This window comes from Eulemur rufifrons, chromosome 16, assembly GCF_041146395.1.
Source record: "Eulemur rufifrons isolate Redbay chromosome 16, OSU_ERuf_1, whole genome shotgun sequence".
Classification (NCBI taxonomy): domain Eukaryota; kingdom Metazoa; phylum Chordata; class Mammalia; order Primates; family Lemuridae; genus Eulemur; species Eulemur rufifrons.
The window spans coordinates 77,686,214-77,709,146 of record NC_090998.1 but is presented as its reverse complement, the minus strand read 5'-3'; the positions used below and the strand labels follow the sequence as shown (position 1 = coordinate 77,709,146).

At 41.2% G+C, this 22,933-nt stretch overlaps 1 protein-coding gene across 2 annotated transcripts in view; it reads right to left on the bottom strand.

Annotated features, from left to right (window-relative positions):
* SLC17A8 (solute carrier family 17 member 8) overlaps window positions 1–22,933 on the bottom strand; it is a 48,971-nt gene that overhangs the window by 845 nt on the left and 25,193 nt on the right. The window contains exons 4-11 of one of the 2 annotated variants that reach the window (XM_069490497.1): window positions 21,705–21,819; window positions 19,828–19,915; window positions 13,862–13,948; window positions 13,346–13,485; window positions 13,065–13,214; window positions 11,919–12,051; window positions 5,690–5,800; window positions 1,387–1,514 (exon numbers count right to left, since the gene is read on the bottom strand). In XM_069490497.1, coding sequence (XP_069346598.1) covers window positions 1,387–1,514; window positions 5,690–5,800; window positions 11,919–12,051; window positions 13,065–13,214; window positions 13,346–13,485; window positions 13,862–13,948; window positions 19,828–19,915; window positions 21,705–21,819 — 952 coding nt within the window. The remainder of the gene's footprint in view (window positions 1–1,386; window positions 1,515–5,689; window positions 5,801–11,918; window positions 12,052–13,064; window positions 13,215–13,345; window positions 13,486–13,861; window positions 13,949–19,827; window positions 19,916–21,704; window positions 21,820–22,933) is intronic. The other variant, XM_069490498.1, reaches the window with a different exon arrangement.

Sequence of the window (22,933 nt, the reverse complement as noted above, 5' to 3'; positions counted from 1 at the left end):
CTGACCAACTAAAAATATACATAGAAAAAATTAGCGGGGCATGGTGGCGCATGCCTGTAGTCCCAGCTACTCGGGAGGCTGAGGCAGTAGGATCACTTAAGCCAAGGAGCTTGAGGTTGCTGTGAGCTAGGCTGATGCCATGGCACTCACTCTAGCCCAGGCAACAAAGCGAGACTCTGTCTCAAAATAAATAAATAAATAAATAAATAAAAAGAAAATACATTTTAAAATAAACAACATGCAAAAAATACATGTAGCACCATTCCATAGCTTTTTTAAATGCCCAAATGGGGTTTCCTCTTACATAGTAAGCTAAATTAAACTTACTTTAGGAACCCACCATTTTAAATATCAGAGGTGACCTTCTTGCTTACTGTTGGAAACAAGACAATATTTGAGCCATTCAAGTGCTCACCCTTGACTGCCAATAGCTTATTTATAATCATATTTTCTAGGTAAAAAACAGTAAATCAAAAAATAATGGGAATTTGTGTTTAAAGTTGGGGGAAGATAGTATTATACCTTGGATTTAGTAGTCACGTTGCCAACCCTATCATTTCATGAACAGAGAGGGAAAACGTAGATCCTCTGCCTATAAAATCTCTAAATCCTACCTTTCTTTTCTGTCAAGAAGAAAAGTTATCTCACAGTTTCTTTTCCAAGAAGCTGGAAACATTTCTGTAGTTATATTTATAATAGGCTATCCAACTAAAAAAATAATTGGGTAAGAACCCCATGGTATCAAAAAATTCTTATTTGCAGAAAGCAGCATTCCAAAATGCTTTCAGTGACAAAGATAAAGAAATCATGTGGCCTATAAATGAACTCTGGATGGATCGTGTGATCTTCCTTTACTATCCACCCTAATCTAAACACACAAAGGTTCAGTAACTGAGTGCCACACCCTTGTACATTCTTGGAAGGGATCATTAATGTCTTGTTTATTTTCCTCTTAACAAGGAAGTATAACAGCACTAATACTTTTATGCCAGAACATGCTAAGCAATAGATAGAAATAGGGCATAAAGTTTAATCACTTAGAATTATAAAACGATCTTGGGTAATTCATTTATCCTGAGTTGATTGCCTCAGTTTCTTCTTTGTGTCTCTAAACAGTCTCTATGGTCTTCACACCTCTTCCCCGAACTTTTATTTCTCAATTAAGAAAAGTGGAACAAAACAACAATTAGCCCCGGTGCCAGCAACAAGCAATGGTTTCGAAAACAGAAGAAGAAAGAAAAGAAAAAAAGAAGTCTAACTGACTTGGATCAAGGACAAGATCAAGGACAGACATTTACAGGCTGGAGCAGAACCTTGAAATCTCAAGTTTGTGTAGTGCTTCAGTCCTCCGATACCGTAACCCACAGCCACAAAGGAGACCATTACCTTGTGCTTGGTCATTGCACCGACAATGAGGGGACAGACCATTCCAGAGAGGGTTCCCACTCCATTTGAAATGCCCATGAGAATGCTGGCGTAGCGGGGGGCAATGTCCAGGTGGTTGACATTAAAACCTACAGGGAAGCCAAAACCTCAAAATCAGAGTCAAGAATAGAATTCCAAATACATTTTGGAAAATACTTAGCTTGTCCCAACCCTCATCAATCTATTGGTTTCCTCTAGCATATGATTGATGGATATCAGTTCCTAGACCAAGAGATTGGGTTCAAGATTGTCAGCCTCTGTCTGCACAAAGCAGCGTCGGTAGACAATGCTGCGATTGATTAGCAATGTCTGCCATGGACTCTCCATAGGTACGGAATTAGGGCATCTGTACCTTGTAGGTTCAGAACTCCAAAATATGGTGCTTGGGGCAATACTGAAGAGCCTGCATCACATTTATTCAGAGTAAATAATCACATAATCCCATACAGTGCAACTAGAACCAAACCACGCTTCAACCCACTCCTAGCTCTCTACTCACTCTTAAAAGGCAGCCATGGGTCAGCCTGCTTCAGTGGCCACATGGTATCATGAAAAGAGGGCTTTTCCATCATAAATATTTGCACCAACATTGGCAGAACCCTCTGTAATTTATGAAATATAACTTTCATATACTTGATTTATTTCTCAATTGAGAAAATGTCTGCAAATTTGGCTTTGAATCTTATTTCCACTACATAGATGACTATTTTTTTTAGCCTTTGTTTCCTCATCTCTAATATGGGGATAATATTACTGTTACTACTTACCTGTGATATGAGACTCAGGGGGAAATACGTATGTGAGAGCCCTTGGCAAGTAGCTAGGCGGCACTAACTACCACCACCCTGCTACTGCTGCACCTGCTACTGCCATGCAGCTCCCTCTCTTTGAGATCTCCCATCAAAAGATGCTGCTGCTGGGAGTGGTGAAATAATGTCCCCAACATCTCACTGTTAATCCGTTTCTCGGGGAGAGAAGAATGAGTGGAATGAAGGCGGAGGTGTGAAGGCAGGGAAGGGCAAGGCCATGAATGAGGAAGACCTAAGGCACTGGAAGCCAATCTTGCCCGTACACTCCAGGGGTGCATTTTAGAGTCAGAAAGACCTCAGTTCTGGCCACTTAATGGAGATGCAAACCTGGACTAAGGATTTAAACTTCCTGAATCTCAGTTTCTTCATATATACTGGGATAACCACTCTTATAAAGTTGTTGTAGGAATTAAGTTAAATCACATCTGTTAATTGCATGGTACATACAGGTGAAAGCCAACATGCATGCTCTTTATGGGTGCTCAGCCACCTGTCTTGTTTATCACCATCTTCCCTGAACTAACAAAGTGCTTGACACATGGTAGTTACTCAGGAAATAGTTGTTTAATTAATTGCTGATTTGAACTACTGAAATTGTGGCAAGGGGGTTGTAGGTTCTGTTTATTCCTATTTTTGTTTTCCTTTGCTTGGTTTTGCTCGGCTTTTTAATTCTCTATTCTGTGCAAAGAACCTGAAAATAGGATTAAAAAATTGTTTTTGTCTCATCTGGCACATTGGGTTAATTGGTTGGTTTTTCCTACCTCCATTCATGGAGGATTTTTGAGAAAACCTTTTTTTGGTAATAAACATACCTTCTCTTTCAGATCAAAGTGCCAGACAATCAGAATATAAAACAGCTGCAAGATTAATTAATCTTACTGTTGATTTGAATGTGATAAACACTTTATTAGAAAAGAACCCAGAGATAAGAAGCAATTAATGTGATTGTTGAGTATTCTGTTCTGATACAAAGCCTGGGCATCTGTGTTCAGCTAAAGATAATGTGAGAAAAGCCATTTAGGTTTCTAGCTGCACAATCCTGGTGTTCGGGGAGGGGAGAATCACTGGGAAACTGAGATATTGACAGATTTTTGTAGCAGATGAAAAACATTGCACACAAGCTGTTCTGTACATAGGACCTTTCCCCAAACAGGCATCTCTCATCCTTTGCATCTTTGTAACCTCAACTGTCTCAGCTCTCTTGTCTATAGTCAGCTCCTGAATTGTGCCAAACAGTCTTCCCTAGCATCCATATTTGTCCCTTAGAAAGGTGACAGACACCAGATCCTGAGGAATTATCACCCCGCGTCCCCATTCCCTCCCATGGTGTCATTGTTGGGTCAGAAAGACCTTTATTCCAATCCCAGCCACTTAGCTTCACTGGGCAAGTTAAGTCATGGCTCAGTTTCCTCACCAATAAAATGGATGTAGCCATACCCTTCTCATCAGGTTGCGATGGGGGTTAAAAGAGATCACGTTTATAAAGTGGCAAGCATGCAGTAAGGCCTTTAAAAAAAAAGCAGCTGCTATGATTTGGGGTATTAGGGTTCTCTCTTTCTGACTGTGAAAACTGGCAATCAGAAGAAAGGAAGCAACATGAACCTGAACATTTCAATCTCCCTGGGGACAGGGTATGGATCTCTTTTGCATCACAAAGTTATATAGGCAAAGTGTTCCTCTACATCCTACTGGAAGCAAGTCATGATTGTTCCATCCTTGCCACTTGGAATGAGGCCCACCCATAGCAGCAGTGCTGGGGAGCTTGCTAGAAGCACAGACCCTCGGCCCCGCTCTGAACCTGCATCCCCTAAGACCCTAGGGTGATTTCTATGCACAGTAAAGTCTGAGCAGCACTGGGCGGCAGTACCTAATAACAGAACAATAATGGTGAATATTTATTAATTTTGTTATGCATTTGGCACTGTGCTAAGGGCTTCACATAAATAAAGCTAGGGGCTTTATTTCCACTAGAACGCAAACTTTATGAGGGTGGAATCTTCTGTTTTTTTCACTGCAACATCCCCAGTGCCAAGAACAGTGCCTAACTCATGGGAAGTGTAAGAAAATGCACTAATTACCTCTGTTCAGCCTCCCAACAACCCTGTGCAGTTGCTGCTACAACTCTCCAATCTCTGAGTGAGAAAACTGAGGCTTGAGAATCTTAACAATTTAGCAAATGTTTTCTTTTATAAGTAATAAGCAGTAAAAAAGGCCTCAAACCCAGGTCTATGCACCTCTAAACCTAAGTTCTTAGCTGAAAGCTACTTTTAACATAGACATTTTTTTTCTGATTTAACTACCCATCAGTTCTGTTTATTTTGATAGATACAACCACCCCCTATCTCTTTGGGTTGTTTAGACCAGAGGTGCCATATTTTTTCTGTCGGGGGACATTACCACTCTACTTGATATCTAAGGCAGCCTGGAGCAATGGGAAGAGCACAGGCTTAGAGCTAGGCAAAACTGTTCTGTTCTTTTATTCTTTTGCCACCAACTGTGTCACATTAGGAAAGTACCCAATTTTTCTGAGCTTTAGGTTAAATATCGGTAAAATAGTGACAGTTGTACTTGCTTCACAATGTTATAAGATAGATGCAATATATGAAAACATTTCTGTAAGAAGCAATTTTTACTGTTACAGTGTTTTAAAGAGAGACAAACAACTGAATTTTACTCTCTCACCTAGTTTTGCACAGGGAGCTTCTGAAGTCTTTATGACCTGGTATGACTGCACTCTGGCCTCTCCCATACAGGAGGCTAGTTTACTGCTCCTGTATATCACTGACCTCCCCTGGGGTAGCTGTGACAATGACAGGGCTTAATACACACAGGGGGCTTTGAATGGTCCCTGGCACAGAGTCTGCGCCTGGTCAGCGTCCGCTCACATCATCATCCTTGTAACTGTGACCTGCTCTACTCTGTTTCGAAAGTCACTTCCCCTCTCTGGACCTGCACTTCTTGTTTGTAAAATGAAGGCAATGGAGTAGGAAAATATCTAAAGAAGTTTTTCACTCTAAAAAACAAAACCTTCTGATTCTATGGCTATATGTCAAGTGACATCACCATTTGAGCTGACATTAGTGGTTCTCTAGCAGGAGGTAAGGACTGAAAGTCACAGGAGCCTCTCTTAGGGAAGGTGACCTGGGCTGAAGTAGGAAAGTCCGCTTCACCCAGGATGCATGCTTGGCCCCCACAGGGGTCACTGGCATTTTGTGTCTTTTCCCGTGACGAAATAAGTGGGGACAATCCCAGCTCGCCTGGGCTCCTGAGCCCAGTCCTCTGTGATCTTACAAAGTCACTCCCACTAGGTGAAATTCTCTGGGCAGCGGTCCTGCTCCTTGGGAGTGGCCTGGCTTCTGAAAGAAGGTTCTGGTAATACAATATCCTTGTCCTTCCTTCCTCCCAAGACTTGCTGAATCTATAGATAAAATCTGGAAACCCAAAGTACACTTTACCTGAAATAGCAAAGCCACTAAATCCTACAGCAAGCACCAGAAAGGAGATAGCCACCCCTTTAGTATGGGAAAAGCCAACCACCAGGAGTAAGGTTGCCTCCATGCCAAAACCTGCAAATGGAAAAAGTAGAGGGAAAAATGTCATTTACACGCAGCAGCCCAGGTTCATTAATTTGTCAAATAAGAACTAATCTATATTTCCACAGACCTAAGTTTTTAGTACATACATTCTGATACAGTGCTAACAATATTACTTGTTACATGACTACATGACTATACTAATATTACCTGGGTGTTTGTGAGCTTCCTAACATTATTCTTGTGCATCCTGAACACCAAATGGTACCAAATGGTCCCAACAGGTTCCAATGATGCTCGTGGGATGAGGGATGTTAATTATTCTTTGCTTTGTCGGTAGTTACCTATGCCATGGCTAAATACTGAAACCTGCTGATATACTGGCAAGGATTCCCCTTTGACTACATAAGTTACGGCCTTTCACATAAAAACAAAATGACAACACTCTAATATTTATTGCCAAAAGCAACCAGAAAGCTGTAGTGACTATCTGAAACAAAAAGCAGCACCTCATCACTTGTAAAGCAGAAGTCAAAATTCTTCCATTTCAGAAGTTCACCAAGTTTTCAGGCCTCTTTAAAAAAAAAAAAATGAGATTTTTACACAGAAAATACAGCAGAACAAAAGTACTTTCTGTTTCTTTCATTCAGAATAAGTGAGTCTAGCACAATAAAAAAAAAATGAGGAAATTATGAAGAAGTTCCTTCTCACCAAAAACAAAGCAAACAAACAAAAAAAAAACCAACTTCAGCCAATGGCAGACGGAAAGATGATATAAATACCGTTTCCAAGTATATGGCATGCCCTGGGAGGAGGGAGGCAATTAGTGGTGCTTCATTTGGAGACTGTGCTGATTCCAGACATCTCCACGTGACTGTCCCACAGTTACCTCAAAGGCAACATGCCCAAATCAAGTCTCTGTTCCCCTATTTTTTTACTACCAAAATGAAGCAAACCACCACCATCACCATGTACTTTCTTCTCCTTCTCTAAATTAATCTATCCACATGTGTTTAGAACCCAGACTTCAGCAGAGTCAGACAGGCATGGGTGCAGATTCTACCTCAAAATCACTAATTGTGTGATCTTGAACCAGTTACTTTACCACTTAGATTCCTTGTCCCCCAAAATAGGGATAACACTACAACATTGTAGGACATTGGAAGATGAAATGGCAACGGGTATATGAGATATTGTGCAGGGCACATGGGCACAGCTCAACGCATGGTGGCCAGAAGTCCCATGCAGAAACTTAGGATCATCTTGGACTTCTCCTTCTTCCTCAGCTTTCACATAAAAATCAGAAATATCTGTCCAATCCAACTTCCACTTCCCTCTCCTCTGCCACTGTCTTAGTCCTGGTCCTGTGACCTCTCACCAGGACACTACAATAGCCTCTCTGGTGGTCTTCCCGTCTCATCTTCCTCCCATCCATTCACCACACCACTGTCTTTCTAAACCACGTGACCTGATTAGTCACTCCTTTGTGAAAGCTTTTGTCAAGGGCTCCACATCATTAGTGTGGTATAGTAAGTCCCTCCTGCTGTGCCTGTGTCATCTCCTGCTAGCACTCGTCTTTCCACTTGCCACCCCATCCTGTATACAGCCGTCTGTGTTGTGGACATACAGCTCTGTGAGCTGTTTCTTAATCACACACATTTTCTCATTCCTGTCCATATTTTCACATGCTGTTTTAAATGACATCTAAAGAGGATCAAATGAAATGAGGGAAGCAGTAGTGCTTTTAAAACTGTGGGCTTTCTGCCATGGCTGCTCGTTCTTAATTTTGTTTCAACGCTTTAAATTATGTATAGGGAAAAAATCGCTAGTGTTTTACACACTAATTCTAAGTGTTTTCAGAGTGGCCCATCTTAAATAACGTGGCATCTGGCTGAAACTTATTTTAACACTCTCAACAAAGGTTGTACAGAAAGTTAATTCCCCCCAAAGAATTAGAAAAGATATTGTATAAAGAATAAAACTTATGAATGATACATCAGTTCATCTGTAAGAAAAAAAAATGATCTTGGCCAAATTGCCAAAAGAAGAAAAAGCATTTAAGAGCCTAAATGGTTTCTACCAACAGGTAAAGCCCTGGAGATAGGACTGTATGTCAGGAGCTTAAGGACAAAATTTAAACTTTAGGGGTAATCAAGAGATCCTTGAAAGTGAACCTATTTAGAGTTGCCAAGAGAAACAAAACTAGGATCTAAAGGACTAAGAAAATTTTCACTTCATATTAAAACAGTCTAAAGTTCACATAGGCAACTGATTCAACCAGATTAGAATTTTTTTTTTTTTTTTTTACCTCAGTCACACTTTGCATTTACTATAGAGGGAAGTGCAAGAATTTGGCACCTGTCTTTGAGCATCTGGGAAATGTGCCCTGATTCTCAATGAACTAGAATGAAACATCACGTCTTAAGGTGATCTATTTGCTTTAAATGATTGCAATAGCACAGGTCCCTTATCTATGGAGAAGAAAAGAAGAACGTGACTGGGTCCAACAGATGTGTGATCCTTCTCAGATGAAAAATGTCCTCTGTATTTCTTTTTAGGACACATGAAGCCAACTAAAATTTTCTAGAAAAAGATGCAAGTGGCTTGCTATTTCAAAATCAATCTGCATTCTTCAGCAATGGCACAAAATTCATTTTACATAGTTACATCTAGTCTAGGACCTCTGTATTTAAGCAGACAACATGGGTTGTTGTGGTGTTTCTTTCTTTTTAATTTACTATGTAGGACTCACAGGTCCTACTATGTCAAAATATTAAACAACATTAAGAGACATGTGAAGAGGTATTTTTAAAAGATAGGAGAGGGGCCGGGGAGATTCCACATATGCATCCTTGTTTCTGCAGAAAAAAGGATTTGCTCTCACCAGGCACTGTGTTAGCAATTAAACATCTTTGAGGGTTCTCATCACCACCACCCAACACCATCACTCCCAGTCAGGGAGAAACAACGCAGAGGTATTGGAGCAGATGACATATGAACAAGGCATCCCCACAAAATGTGTTCAAGAACCTTCAAGGCATCTGGGTTAGAAGAGGTTGTGCAAACACAGTGTTTAAATCCAGAACTTTCTTTCAAGTTACTGGTTTAAAAGTGCATTTTTTGGTCAAGGGAAATACAATTGAATAGCAGATATTTGTTGAATAACTCCTTTGGAAAACCTCTGGTTTTTTCAGTGTCTCGAACACAGGAGAAGAAAAAGGCATTCACATTCATTGCGACCCTTCTATAGGTTGGACACCATGGTAGGTGCATTTTTACATTGTTTCATTTAACTCTCATAACTAACACCTGAAGTGAATATTATTATTTGGATTTTAAAGAAGAGGAAAGTTGGCTCAGAGGATTTAGACATCTACCCACCTCCCTCCACCTCCACTGCCACCAGTTTAGTTCAAGCCACTATCTTCCCTTGACAGGACAACTGAAACAGCCTCCTACCTGGCCTCCTTTCTTTCGTGTCCTGAATTCCATTCTCCAGATTTGGAAACACTGATCATGCTTTTTTTCCCCCCTACTTTAAACCATTTGCTTCCCAATGTGTTTCAAATAAAACCCATGCTCTGCATATGTCAACCAGGCCTGCCATGATCTGACCCCAGCCAAGCATTCTGATCCTATCTCCTAACACTTTCCACTCCACTCAACCATGTGGCTCGCCTTCCTTCTGTTCTCAAATATGCAACATCCCTGCCTGCCTCAGGGCCATCACACATGCTATTCCATCTGCCTAAAACATTTTCCTGAGGGAGCTGTGATAAGGTAGCACATGATGAGTTGCCAATCAAGTCATGTGGACAAATTCAGAGGGATCACTGGAGAATGAGACGGCTGTAAAGAAACACAAGAGGAGAAGACTTGAGCAGAATGAGAAAGGATACGTGGAGAGAACTGGGGTGAGAGGTGAAGGTGAGTGGAACTCACAGCAAAGAGAAAGGGAGTGAACAAAGTCAGAGACAAAAAGATATGTTCAGGGCCTGCGGTGGAGAGCTATTCAGCTGGAGCAGAATTTAATAATTAGAGGAGTGAGGCTTTGGCTACTATATCAGTTTTCAATTGCTGCTGTAACAAATTACCACAAACTTAGTGGCTCAAAACAACACAAATTTATTATTGTACAGATCTAGAAGCCAGAAGTCCAAAATGGATCCTACAGGGCAAAATCGAGATGTCAGTCTGCAGAAGTGCATTCCATCTGGAGGTTGCAGGGGAGAATCTATTCTTGACCTTTCCAGCTTCTAGAGTCTGCTTGCATTTCTTGGCTTGTGGCTACAGCACTCTGACTCCTGCTTCTACCATAACGTCTCCTTCCCTAACTCTGACCCCCCTCTATCCTCTTCCAAGGACCCTTGTGATTCCACTGGGCCCACCCAGATATTGCAGGATAATCTTCCCACCTCCAGAACTTCAATTTAATCACATCTGCAAAGTCCCTTTTGACATGTGAGGAAACATATTTCCAGGTTGTGAGGATCATTATTCTGCCTACGACAGCTACCTTGGAGACCTAAATGCAATGTCCTAGAGCTTCACCTCCTGCCACCAGAGAGCAGGCCTGCATCTGCCAACCTTCAGACTCCTACAGAGAAGCTCAAGCTAAGGGCCGACCCAACATCCCTGCCTGGGACCGGCAGGCAAGCTGCTGGGAGAACAGGAGCTGACAGACCGTTCCCGGTCTTACTGATCAGACTTTACTCCCAAAACGCTGTGGGAACACATCACACCTGCTCCTGTGTCCCTCCATATATTCTTCACTTCTAAAGGGTGATCTAACCCAGCTCATCTGGATTCAGAGCCTCATTCCCTCCTATTCAACTTAATATCACAGCCATGACCTCTTGCCCACAGGCGGCGCTATCCTCTACTTCCTACCTGCTCAAGCCAACTCCAGAGGTAGCAACAAAAAGTGACTAAGGGCATTGGCAGTGGACTCAGACAGACCTGATATCTTACAGGGATCTGCACTTGAGCAAGTCACTTTATTTTTACCTCCGTTTCCTCACTACATATTGTGTATATGAATAGTAATAGTACCAGCTCCACATGGTGGGTATGAGGATTAAATAAGATAATGTATGTAAAAGACTTAGTGTCTGGCACAGAAAGCATTCAATAAATGCTAATTTAAAAAGCTAAAAAGCAAAAAAGATAATAACATAGAGGAGTTAAAAAAGGTGAGCTATCATGAACATAGCAGGGGTTCCCAATTACTTTCACCTACCTCTTTGGGGAATCACCTAACTTCCACTTTGCCTTTACAAAACTAAAACATAAAGCAGGAACTAAATAAACCAGGAAAGAGACTGTGTGTGTGTGTGTGTGTGTGTGTGTGCGCGCGCGCGCACCCCAAGCACAAGCAGGGGTGGGGAGGAAAGACTATTCAGAGAAAATATTTTTCTTCTGTTTCTTACCTGTAGATAGGGAGAAAGGGAAGAAGGAGAAAAGGGAATAAACTACAGAAGTAAATAATAAAAATGGAAGGATGTATGGAAAGGATAAACAGTAAACAGATATGTAACCGGAAATCATGTTGTTTTAGCCTCAGAGTAGGTGAAATGGACAATTCTGCAGTTGTAGGTGTGTCCTGATTTATCAGCCATCAGCTAAGTTGTCACATCTCAGGTTGCCCGAGTCCAGGCTGGGTGACAACTGGGAGGTGGACTTCAGGGTCTTTAAGATCGACCCCAGGCCGGGCGCGGTGGCTCACTCCTGTAATCCTAGCACTCTGGGAGGCCGAGGCGGGTGGATCGCTCGAGGTCAGGAGTTCAAGACCAGCCTGAGCAAGAGCGAGACCCCGTCTCTATCAAAAATATAGAAAGAAATTATCTTGCCAACTAAAAATATATATAGAAGAAATTAGCCGGGCATGGTGGCACATGCTTGTAGTCCCAGCTACTCGGGAGGCTGAGGCAGTAGGATTGATTGAGTCCAGGAGTTTGAGGTTGCTGTGAGCTAGGCTGACACCACGGCACTCACTCTAGCCTGGGCAACAGAGCAAGACTCTGTCTCAAAAAAAAAAAAAAAAAAAAAGATCAACCCCAATGATCGGACATCACCTCTAAAATAGACTCTGCACTTCCATTCACTCTAATTCTACAAAAGCTGCTTAAGCCACCTATGAAATCCACAGTACCTCCACAGTTCATGATTTTTCTGACAGCAGTTGTGGTCAAAATTTTTCTGCTTCTTAAATAATCAGCCAGTTGTCCTCCAATAGGCACAATGATTGTCATGACCATGTGTGGGACGGCTGACAAGAGACCCACCTGGAAGGAAAAGAAACAACGAGCTATTGGTCACTACTTCTGAAAGAGGGGCTTCCCTAAGTCCCACCCCCACTCCACAGCGCCCCTACCACCACCAAATTTAATTATGTGTGATCCAGGGAGGCCTGAATATTGGAATAAATAAATGATGAATGAGCAAGTGATTTTAAGCAATTTATCTGTCTTAAATAAACAATGAATAAGTGAAGGACTTTAGTCCTATCTGTCCCATCCACCAGATTGGAAACTCCTTGAGCAGAGATGACGATGATGCATCCCAGAGACCCCAGTGGCCAGCACAGAGTGTGGCACGTGGTAAGTAAAACACTTGGCACCCAGTGAGCGCTCACTGATGGCAGCCACCATTACCTGACTATGCCAGCTCTTCCCTGGTCACTTCTGACAGTACCTGTAGCTGGGCAGGTATCTGCATCTGCTCAGCTGCTGCTCTTTTCCTTGAAGGAAGGAGGCTTAATTCTTTTATGATAATGATTTATGTTTCACCATCCAAACCCTGCTTCCCTAAAACACAGACACCCTAATGACAATGGCTGGGGGCATTACCAGAGTTTCTTTCTAAACCATACAAGCAACGGTTACTGCTCTCGCCACCTTTTTGGAGAAAGAGGTGGTCTGCAAAATTAGCTGGAAGGCTCTTACTGCTACTCACTAAGTAGTTTATAGGAAAAGAAGAAAACCCACACCCTCAAATCTTTTTATCCTTGCCTAATATGCAGTCCTTGAGTTAGCTTCAAAAACACTTTGAGATTGGGTAAAACATAAATCTTTAAAAGCAGCTTAATACAGCTCTGATCCTTACTAAGAAGAAATTAAATAGCTATGTATGTGTACTATGCACAGAGTGCATAACTTGTCTGACCTCCAGGCTAGCAGGTATCCTAGAACTGTTATGAATTATGATCAGCAATTTAATTGTTTTATTACACAAAGATATTCTAGGTAGAATCAAGAGATTTAAAGTTCAAGACTATTTGAAGCATCTGTGTGTTTACCTTACTTATTGCAAATCCAAAGACCTCTTCAAAATAAGCAGGCTGACTTATTAAGAGCAAATAAAAGGTCCAGCTTCTGCAAAAATTTGCCACAATGATTGCATAAACCGGCAATGATGTGAAAAATCTTTTCCATGGAGTATTGAATTTCTAGGGAGTAAAAATACCATAAGATTTTTAGTGAAGCTATTGACATCTTTTTCTTGTAAGACGACAACACAGTCACTGAGAGAAATACTTATAAAAAAGAGGCAAGTCTTCATCCACCCATTTATACTTACACTTAGACTAACCAAGCCGGCTCCTTCTCCTATGGTTGTCTCTATGTAGGTCCTCTCCTCACTGGATATCGTTGGATGAGCCGCTGGGCACTCATAGGCCTGCAACAGCCAAAACATGTACCAAATAATCCCAAACATACCTGAAGTTAAAAAAAAAAAAAAAAAAAAAAAAAAGGCTTGATGATATGGTCTCAATTTTTTCCATCCTGAAATTTTTCAATATTTACAATATTCCCAAATGACAATATTTCAGTGCAGAAAAAGTATTTTGTTGATTTTCCTGGTGTTATTAACTGGAATTTACAGAAAGATAATGTTCTGCTTGTGTAAAAAAAAAAAAAAAGTCAACTTTAATATAAACATTAAAGGAATCGCAGGTAGACAAATATTCCATTATACGATAAATTCGTCCTGGAAATCTCCATTTTCATGTAATAAACTTTTAGCCAAACACTTATAAGGTAAAATACCATCTCTGTGAGTCACCATGTGAACTCATGAAGTCAAATCACTCACCATAAATATAAAAGACGGAGGACCATCCAATGTACTGCACCAACACCCCAGCCAGGGGCATGGCAACCACGGCCCCTGCATAGGAACCTGGAACGAGAAAAGATTGAGGGAAATTCACCTATCACCATGCAAGCTTTTCAACCCATTTAGAGTTCATGTGGCAAATTCAGAGACGAATCAAACTGAGCAGGAGTCAGACTGCCTCCATGCAGAAACAGACAAACTCCCAGTGTGCCTTAAAACAGGGCATCTAGGAGAGGACGGTCAACAGGATGCCCTTTAATTTCATCCAGGGACCATGGAGGGATTAGACAAAGATTGCTCAGGCACCACAATTTGGAACTGCATGAGAGAATGAAATCAGAAGCTGAGAAAAATCAAAGAGAAATTTTGAAAATTCAACCAGGCACAATATTGGGTGAGAAGATAGCAAGCAAAGGAACATGTAGAATCTGCCTTTCAAAGCTCACCGTTGGATTTTCACCCAGGTCTTTAAACGAGAGACATCCAACTATTAAAAGGATCGTGCTTTTTATTGTCTTGATATAAAAAATTGGGAAACAAATTCCAGGATGGCAGAAGGACTGCTGTCTCCATTCACCTCCAGAATGGGTACATTTTTAAGTTTATTTCTTACTTTGTAAATACTTAACTTTGTAAATACTTACCTGTGTGTGGATGTTTATCTTGTCTAGACAAGATAATGAGGGATAGAGGCAGTGACCTGACCTCCACCATCCTCTGCAGCTGCAGGATATCTGGTAGGGAAACATGAGCCCTGCAAACTCCCAATAAATATTAACTGAATTGAAAAATAACTATCTGAAATTCCCAACCCTGCCCCCAACCCCGGAAGGAATGGAAAAATTCTTGCTGCAGAAAAAGTGAGAGATGAAAGCAAATTCTGTATCCCAGAATCCACTGCTAAGGAAGAGCTTTAAGAAAGGGGAGTTTGGGGATCTTCCAGAGAAATAGATTAAGTCACATCTTTCCAACCTGGGCCTGACCCTCTGTGAAAGGTCCAACCTGGGCTCTGGAATCTGAACATCATGACACCTGAGGAAGTCGAGGGACTCATTTTCCTCAGAGATAAGATGGAAATGAAATATCTATCTTATGCTGTTGTTTTCAGGGTGAAATAAACTATGTATGTGAAGATACTTCGTAAGCTACAAAAGGTTACCCAAATGCCATTATTATCTACAGAATGACAAAGCACTTTGAAAAAATAAAAAACCTCAGAATTTCTCAAACCAATAAGGCAAGCCCTCGGGGCACATGCTTAGAACAGACTGTGGGTCTGACTGCTGCCGGAGCAGAGAAGGTGGTCTTCTTCCCCCGGCCAGTGCCTTGAGAGTGGGAGGTGGGGTGGGTAGGGTCTGTTTTAGGTGATGCAAAGGAATGCCGGAGACAGGGAGGGTTAGTGAAAAACCACCACCTACGAATGCATTGGTGCTTTCTGGGTGCCAAGCACTGTGCTAAGCATTCTGTACCCATGATTTTATTTAACCCTCCTCCACCTGGGGAGGTGGGTACCGATATTATCCCCATTTTACAAGGGGAAAGCAAGACTGGGAGGGAAGTAGATTTTGCCTGAGGTCACACAGGTGTTAAGTGACAGGGTTCCCAGTCAGGAGCCAGGGTCTGTGGGACTCCAAAGCCCTTACTCCTGCTTGATAATTCAGTCCTGTCTCCTTCACTCAAAAGCACCCAATAATTCCCCATAGCAAGAAGCATTCTTTCACCGGGGAAACTACAGCGTGACCCAATCGGTCCTTCTCCCTATCAGGAAAATTCTTCCTCGTCCTTTCAGACATGGCTCCAATATCAGCTCGTCTCACTCCCAGCCCCTTGAGCAGACCCAGCAGGGCACTCAGCAGCGCTGCGCCTTCCCCTTCCCCCCCCACCCCCCCCCCGTCCCCCAAATAATCACTGAATGGTGTGGGGAGGGGGAGCAGCAGAATTGGGGGAGGAAAGGGTCCCCAGTTCTGTCCTCACTAGCCGTGAGAATTTAAATCTTTCTTTCCTCCCTGAGCCTCAGTTTCCTCAACTATAAAACCATGGGGTACCCCTACCCTTCGAATTCCAGTACCTTTTGAGATTAAGAACTGATTAGCCCCAAGCCTGGGTGTTCTTCTAATGACATTTTCCCTTGGCTGTTCTTTGAAACCAAGGCCACACCTTAGCTGGAAAATGTAATAAGGCCTGTGTCCTTGATCAGGTAACTTTCCCTGAGAGTCAAATCATTTCTTAAATCAGCCCTTTTAGGGCTATAAAGACACACTAAGAATGGGGAGTGGCAGCTTGTCATTCTCATCTTGCTGACAGATCAAAATGAAAAGCCTTCCAACAAATAAACCGTCCAAAGTAAGAAAAGTCAAGGATCTAACAATCCACAAGGTCAACTGCGGTAGAGTCTTATCCTCTGGTAGAGTTGGTGTTAGCCTAGTGGTGGGGGTGGAGATGCTCTTGAACTGCAAACAAGAAGCCAGAGATGGTCTCTAAGGACAGGAGAGGCTAAAGAAGTAAAGACATCTCAGCTGTGCACGCAATGCCAAACTAGGCACAAAATAGGCACATTAGTGAACATTGCATGCCAAACTCCCAGGAATACCTTGTTATCATTATTATTATTATTAATTAAAGGAGGTAAAGGGCGAGCAGGAAGAGATAAATAAAAACATTCACACAAATAAAGAAGAAGCTTTATTTCTTCCCTTAGCAAAGAAGTACAGGTTAGCTTGTCTTAGGAAAGGCATGCTAACTTGAAAGTTCAGACAGACCTAAGTTCCAATCCTTACTGCTCAGGCCACATTGTGACTTTTGTGGCCTAAGACAGCAGTTCCCAACCTTTTTGGCACCAGGGACTGGTTTCATGGAAGACAATTTTTCCACCGACAGGGGAGGAGGTGTACAGGGTGGGAAGGCGGAGCTCAGGCGCTGATGCCAGCCATGGGGAGTGGCTGTAAATACAGATGAAGCTTCCCTCTCTTGCCCGCTGCTCACCTCTTGCTTTGTAGCCAGTTGGAAGTTTCATGGAAGATAATTTTTCCACTTTGGTGGAGGGGGTGGTAGGTGGAGCTGGGGGGGAGGTGGAGCTGGCTCTGCAGCCCAGTTCCTAACAGGACACAGACCAGTACTGGTCCATGGCCCGGGGTTGGGGATCGTTTTCCTCATTTAAAAAAAAAAATTAAATATATTTTACAACTGTGTTGATGGCAGCAGCATGAGTTGTCGTTTTGCTATTGTTGATTGGAAGCTAAGTGACCCCTTCAGAACACTGATTACTCCCACTCACACATAGAGGGGCCAGTCCCAAACGGGTGGCTTGGACTGAGGCAGCCTTAGCAAGGTGAAGTTTGAAGACCCAGGAATTAAAGTCACATCATTATGTGGGGGGTGGGGGCCTCTCATTTACTTTCAGGTAAGATTGATGGTCTCCATTTCATATTTATCTGGAATATAATGGCAAAAATTAATTAAAATGTCTGTATGACAGTGTGTATGGGGCAGTAGTATATAGTAGGGAATGTTCCAGATCAAAAATCAGGTGGTCTTTCTCTAGCTCTGTGACCTTGGGCAAATCATTGAACTTTAGTTTTCATATAAAAGAAGAGGAGTAAGGAGCTTGAAGATCCCATCTCCCCCATTTTTGCCCTTCACAAATGTCATTTGCTGGCTAATCCAACTACCACTTCCAACCCCTTTTCTCTTCCCCTTCTCTCCAAAGAGGCTGGAAAAGTGAGGCACTTGCTCTCCTAGCCTCCTCTGCTGTCAGTAAAGCACATGACACAATTAGGGCCAAGGAATTTTAAGTGGAAGTCTGACAGGAAGCTTTGGGAAAGCTTTTTGCTTTGCACATGGAATAAGCAGGAGGGTAAAAGCTACCACTCTGAAGACAGCAGAGCAGAAAGTCAGAACAAGTCTTGGATAGACCACTGAGCAGCAGACCCAACATGAGCAACCACTCACCTTTGGAATTATGTGACAAAAAATAGACTCTCTTTAAAGACGCACCAGTTGCCAACAAACATATGAAAAAATGCTCACTAATCATTAGAGAAATGCAAAATTAAAACTACAATGAGATACCCTCTTACACCAGTCAGAATGGCTACTATTAAAAAGTCAAATAACCTAGGAAAATACTTACCCAAAGAGGTGAAAGATCAGTAAAAAACACTGATGAAAGAAATCATTGAGGACACAAACAAATGGAAAAACATCCCATGCTCATGGATTGGAAGAATCAACGTTGTTAAAATGTCCATACTGCCCAAAGTGATTTAAAGATTCAATTTTATTTCCATAAAAATACCAACATCATTTTTCACAGCTCTAGAAAACACAATCCTAAACTTTTTATGGAACAACAACAACAACAACAACAACAAAAAAAAAAAGCCCAAATAGGGAGAGCAACCCTAAGCAAAAAGAACTTCAAATTATTCTACAAGGCTATAGTAACCAAAACAGCATGGTACTGGCATAAAGGTAGACAGACCAATGGAACAGAATAAAGAACCCAGAAATAAAACCATATAACTATTACCAACTGATTTTTGACAAAGTAGACAAAAGTATACACTGGGAAAAGGACACCCTATTCAGTAAATGGTGCTGGGAAAATTGGATAGCCACATGCTATCCAGGAATGAAACTGGATCCGTATCTCTCACCATACACAAAAATTAACTCAAGATGGATTAAAGACTTAAATGCAAGACTTGTAACCATAAAAATTCTAGAAGAAAACATAGGAAAAACTCTTCTGGACATTGGCCTAGGCAAGGAATTTATGACTAAGACCTCCAAAAGCAAATACAGCAACAACAAAAATAAATAAATGAGATTTTACTTAAACTAAAAAGTTTCTGCAAAGCAAAGTTAACAATCAACAGACTAAAGAGACAACCTACAGAATGGGAGAAAATATTCACAAATTGTATATTTGAAAAAAGGCTAATATCCAGACTCTACAAAGAACTCAAACAAATCGGCAAGATAAAAACAAATAACCACATCAAAAAATGGGCAAAAGACATGAAGAAATGTTTTTCAAAAGTAAATATACAAATGGCCAACAAACATATGAAAAAGTGCTCAACATCACTAATTATCAGAGAAATGCAAATTAAAAACATAATGAGCTATCACCTTATCCCTGTCATAGTGGCCATTAATAAAACGTCAAAAAACAATAGATGTTGGTGTGGATGTGGTGAAAAGGGAATGCTTTTACACTGTTGGTGGGAATGTAAGCTAGTATAACCTATGGAAAACATTATGGATATTCCTCAAAGAACTAAAAGTAGACCTACCATTCCACCTGTCAATCCCACTAGTGGGTACCTAGCTACTCAAAGGAAAAGAAGTCATTTTATCAAAATGACACCTGTACCCAAATGTTTATGACAGCACAATTCACAACTGCAAAAACATGGAATCAACCTTAAATGTCCATCAACTGATGAGTGGAGAAAGATAATGTGGTATCTATATACCATGGAATACTACTCAGCCATAAAAGAGAATAAAATCATGTCTTTTGTAGCAACATAGATGGAACTAGAGGCCATTATCTTAAGTGAAAAAACTCAGAAGCAGAAAGTCAAATACTGCATGTCCTTGCTTACAAGTGAGAGCTAAAAATGTGTACACACAGACATAGAGAATGGAATAATGGACATTAGAGACTTGGAAGGGTGAGAGAGGGTGGGAGGGAGGCTGAGGGATGAAAAAATACTTAATGGGTACAATGTACACTATTCGGGTGATGGTTATACTAAAAAGCCCAGATTCACAACTACACACTATGTCCATGTGACAAAACTGCACTTGTACCCCCTAAATCTACATATATATTTTTAAAAGACTCTTTTTAAGGTCCTTGGTAGGGTTTTTCAGCTACTTGAAGCCAAAAAGGCATTCCTAAATGAAACTTGTTGTAATTCTAATACACTTACCACAAAAAGAAGTCGTGGCCAGTCGACTTCTCTCCAAAGGTGGTGCCCACTTACTCCACATCCCATGGCAGGCTGGGTAGGTCACACCCTGGCAGAAGGGTTGAAAATAGATTATTTGATTTGACTCCAGTTTCTGTTTCTGTTTAAAACGTGGATGTTGCTTCTTTATACAGAGTACAATATAGAAGCCTAATTTATTGACACTGCTGTAGATTGAATGTTTGTGCGCTGCAACCAAATTTATATGTTAAAATCTAATCCCCAATCTAATGGGGATTATCAGCAAAAAAGGTATTTGGAGATGGGTCTTTGGGAGATGACTGGGTTATAAGGGTGAAGCCCTCATGAATGGGATTGGTGCCCTTATAAAAGAGACCCCACAGAGCACCCTCACCCATTCTGCCATGTGCAGACATATCGCTGTTTATGAACCAGAAAGAGAGCCCTCACCAGACACCGAATCTGCCAGTGCCTTGATCTTGGACTTCTCAGCCTCCAAAATGGTAAGAAATAAATTTCTGCTGTTTATAAGCTACCCAGTTTATGGTATTCTGTTATAGAAGCCCAAATGGACAAGGACAGTCACTAAATAGCGTGATTCAGCTATTTCTGACTCACAGTACAGATGCTAAAATTCAAATACAATTCAAATGTAAGCATAGCGGGGAATGAGAGAAAAGGTCTTTATATTTATATTTCATATTGTTATAGAAAATCAGTGTAGGAAGGTACTTCCACAATCGGTCAGTCCATCCTCTCATTTCGAGGTACAGAACAGAAACTGAGACTTAGGGCCATTAAGTGAATAGAGCTTAGTCTCCCTGGCTGCTAATATCACATTCTTTCCACCACACCAGTATTTCCCAAAGTGTGGTGTATGTCCCTCTTGTGAGACCAGAGTTGGATTTGAGGTGCTATAACAACCTATATTCCTAATTATAATTATTATATATCCTAATATGCTTCGGAAAAAATGTATTAATAACTAGCACATCAAACCCATGATTTCAAAAACATTGTTGTTTAGAATAAGGGTTTTTTTTTGTTTGTTTGTTTGTTTGTTTTAAGTGAGTTGAACTAGGAAAAAACAATAATCAAATAATAGTACACGTTGTACGTGGACATTACAAAGTGACGCAGGTTAAAAGTGAATGACTGAGTTTGGGAAACGTTGCTTTACTGAGTTTGGCAAACGATGGCCCAGTTTGGCTCACCATCTGTTTTTATGTAGCCCACAAAGCAAGAATGGTTTTTAAATTTTTCAGTGATTAGAAAGAAATAACAAAGGAAGAATAATATTTCATGGCACATGAAATTCAAATTTCAGTTTCCAAAAAGTTTTATTGAAACATAATGACACCCGTTTGTATCCGTATTGTCCCTGGCTGCTTTTGCACTGCAACAGCAGACTTGGATCATTGCAACCGAGGCCAAAATATTTACCTTCCGGCTCTATATCGTGCTGCGCCTTCACCGAGTTAAATCTCCACATCAGGAGATTTTTTAATAAATCCATTAGAAATTTACAGATTTACTAATAAATCCATTTAAATTGCTTTAGTTAGTGGAAAGAGCCCTTGCTATGTGAACTGTAGGTTCAGGCTTCAGTTTCATCATCTTTTAAAATGAAGGGGATTGGATTAGATTACTTCTAAGATCATTATGGAATGGTCCTTCATTGTGTATAAATATAAAATCACACAAGGCATTCTGATTAAAATATTTGTAATTTCAGCCATAACCAGAGAGCTGAGACAGCAGGACAAGCTGGAAGACAGGAAAAACTGAGCAAAGGAGGTTTTCTTCAGGAGCTGAATTTTCCAAAGGACCATGCCGTCTCGAGCAACATGGAAAACTGTAAGGAAAGTATCTCCTACCTCCACTAGACCTTGCAAAATTCTCACACACATGACACATCCGTAATGCACTCTGGCCGCAGAAGGAATGAACATGTTCAAAGTCGATGTTAAGAAGATGGCGGCTCCAAAGACCCTGAGAGACCAAAGCACTGTGTTATTGGACAGGTCCGCTGATGGATGTGGCACTATACTTAAACCCCAGAAACAAACCTAACAATTCATGATAGCTCCCTGTGGAAATTAATAGAAATTAATTTAGGGAAATAGATGTTGTGTTAGTGTTGTGTTACGGTCTGGTGTGCCCTGAGCTGCACTATGGGCTGCTTTGATTCCCAAGTTTAGTTTCTGGACCAATTATGGACACATTTTTGGCAGCACATGATGCCCTGCCTGGATGATGTCCTGGAAGGTTGGGGATTGACCAGGTTGAGATGAGCTTGCTACAGACCCACAGTTCTGCCTAGCTCCACCCAACACACCCTTCCTATTATCTCATGACTTCTGCATGTTTGAGGTGGTGTCTCCTGTTTCCAGAGCTGCTCTCTGTTTCCCAGAAAGCGATACTGACCAGCCAAGAAGCATCTTGTGTCCTAGGACCAGCCAAGCAGAAAGCAGGTTGTGTACCTGCCTTAGGCCCAGCACCACTGGCCTTCTCCTTCCTGCCTGGTCCAGGGTGTCCTGGGACAAGAGATCAGGCAGCATGTTCTCCCCTTCACACACACGCTAATGATGCTTCAGCCCTTTTTACATGCTGGGAAATCAGATTACACGTGATTTCATTTTAGGGCAGAGGTGTAAGCAGTAACCAAGGAGACCATAGCAGCCAATATTTTATCACTTTTTAAAAAGAATACATTAGGTAAATAATAATAAGTAAAAGACACAAGTTAGACAAGAACATTAAGTAAATACAGTTGTGCTTATACATACTTAGATCTTACCATCGTAGCTTTCAAACTTTTTGACCTTGACCCATAAACAAAATATATTTTACATTGTAACCTCAGGCACACAAATGTAACTGAAACAAGTTTCAAAAACCATTATTTACTGTTCTCTGAGTGCAATGCACTCAAATATTTTTGATTCAGTTTTATTCTATTTGATTATCTTCTCTTCTATTTTCTCTTTCTCTCTTTTTTAAATGCTCGTTGGTAAATCACTATACTGATTTCATAACCATCGAATGAGTTGTTTTAGAATTTGAAAAACACTGCTTTATAAAATGTAATGCACTTCACAAAATC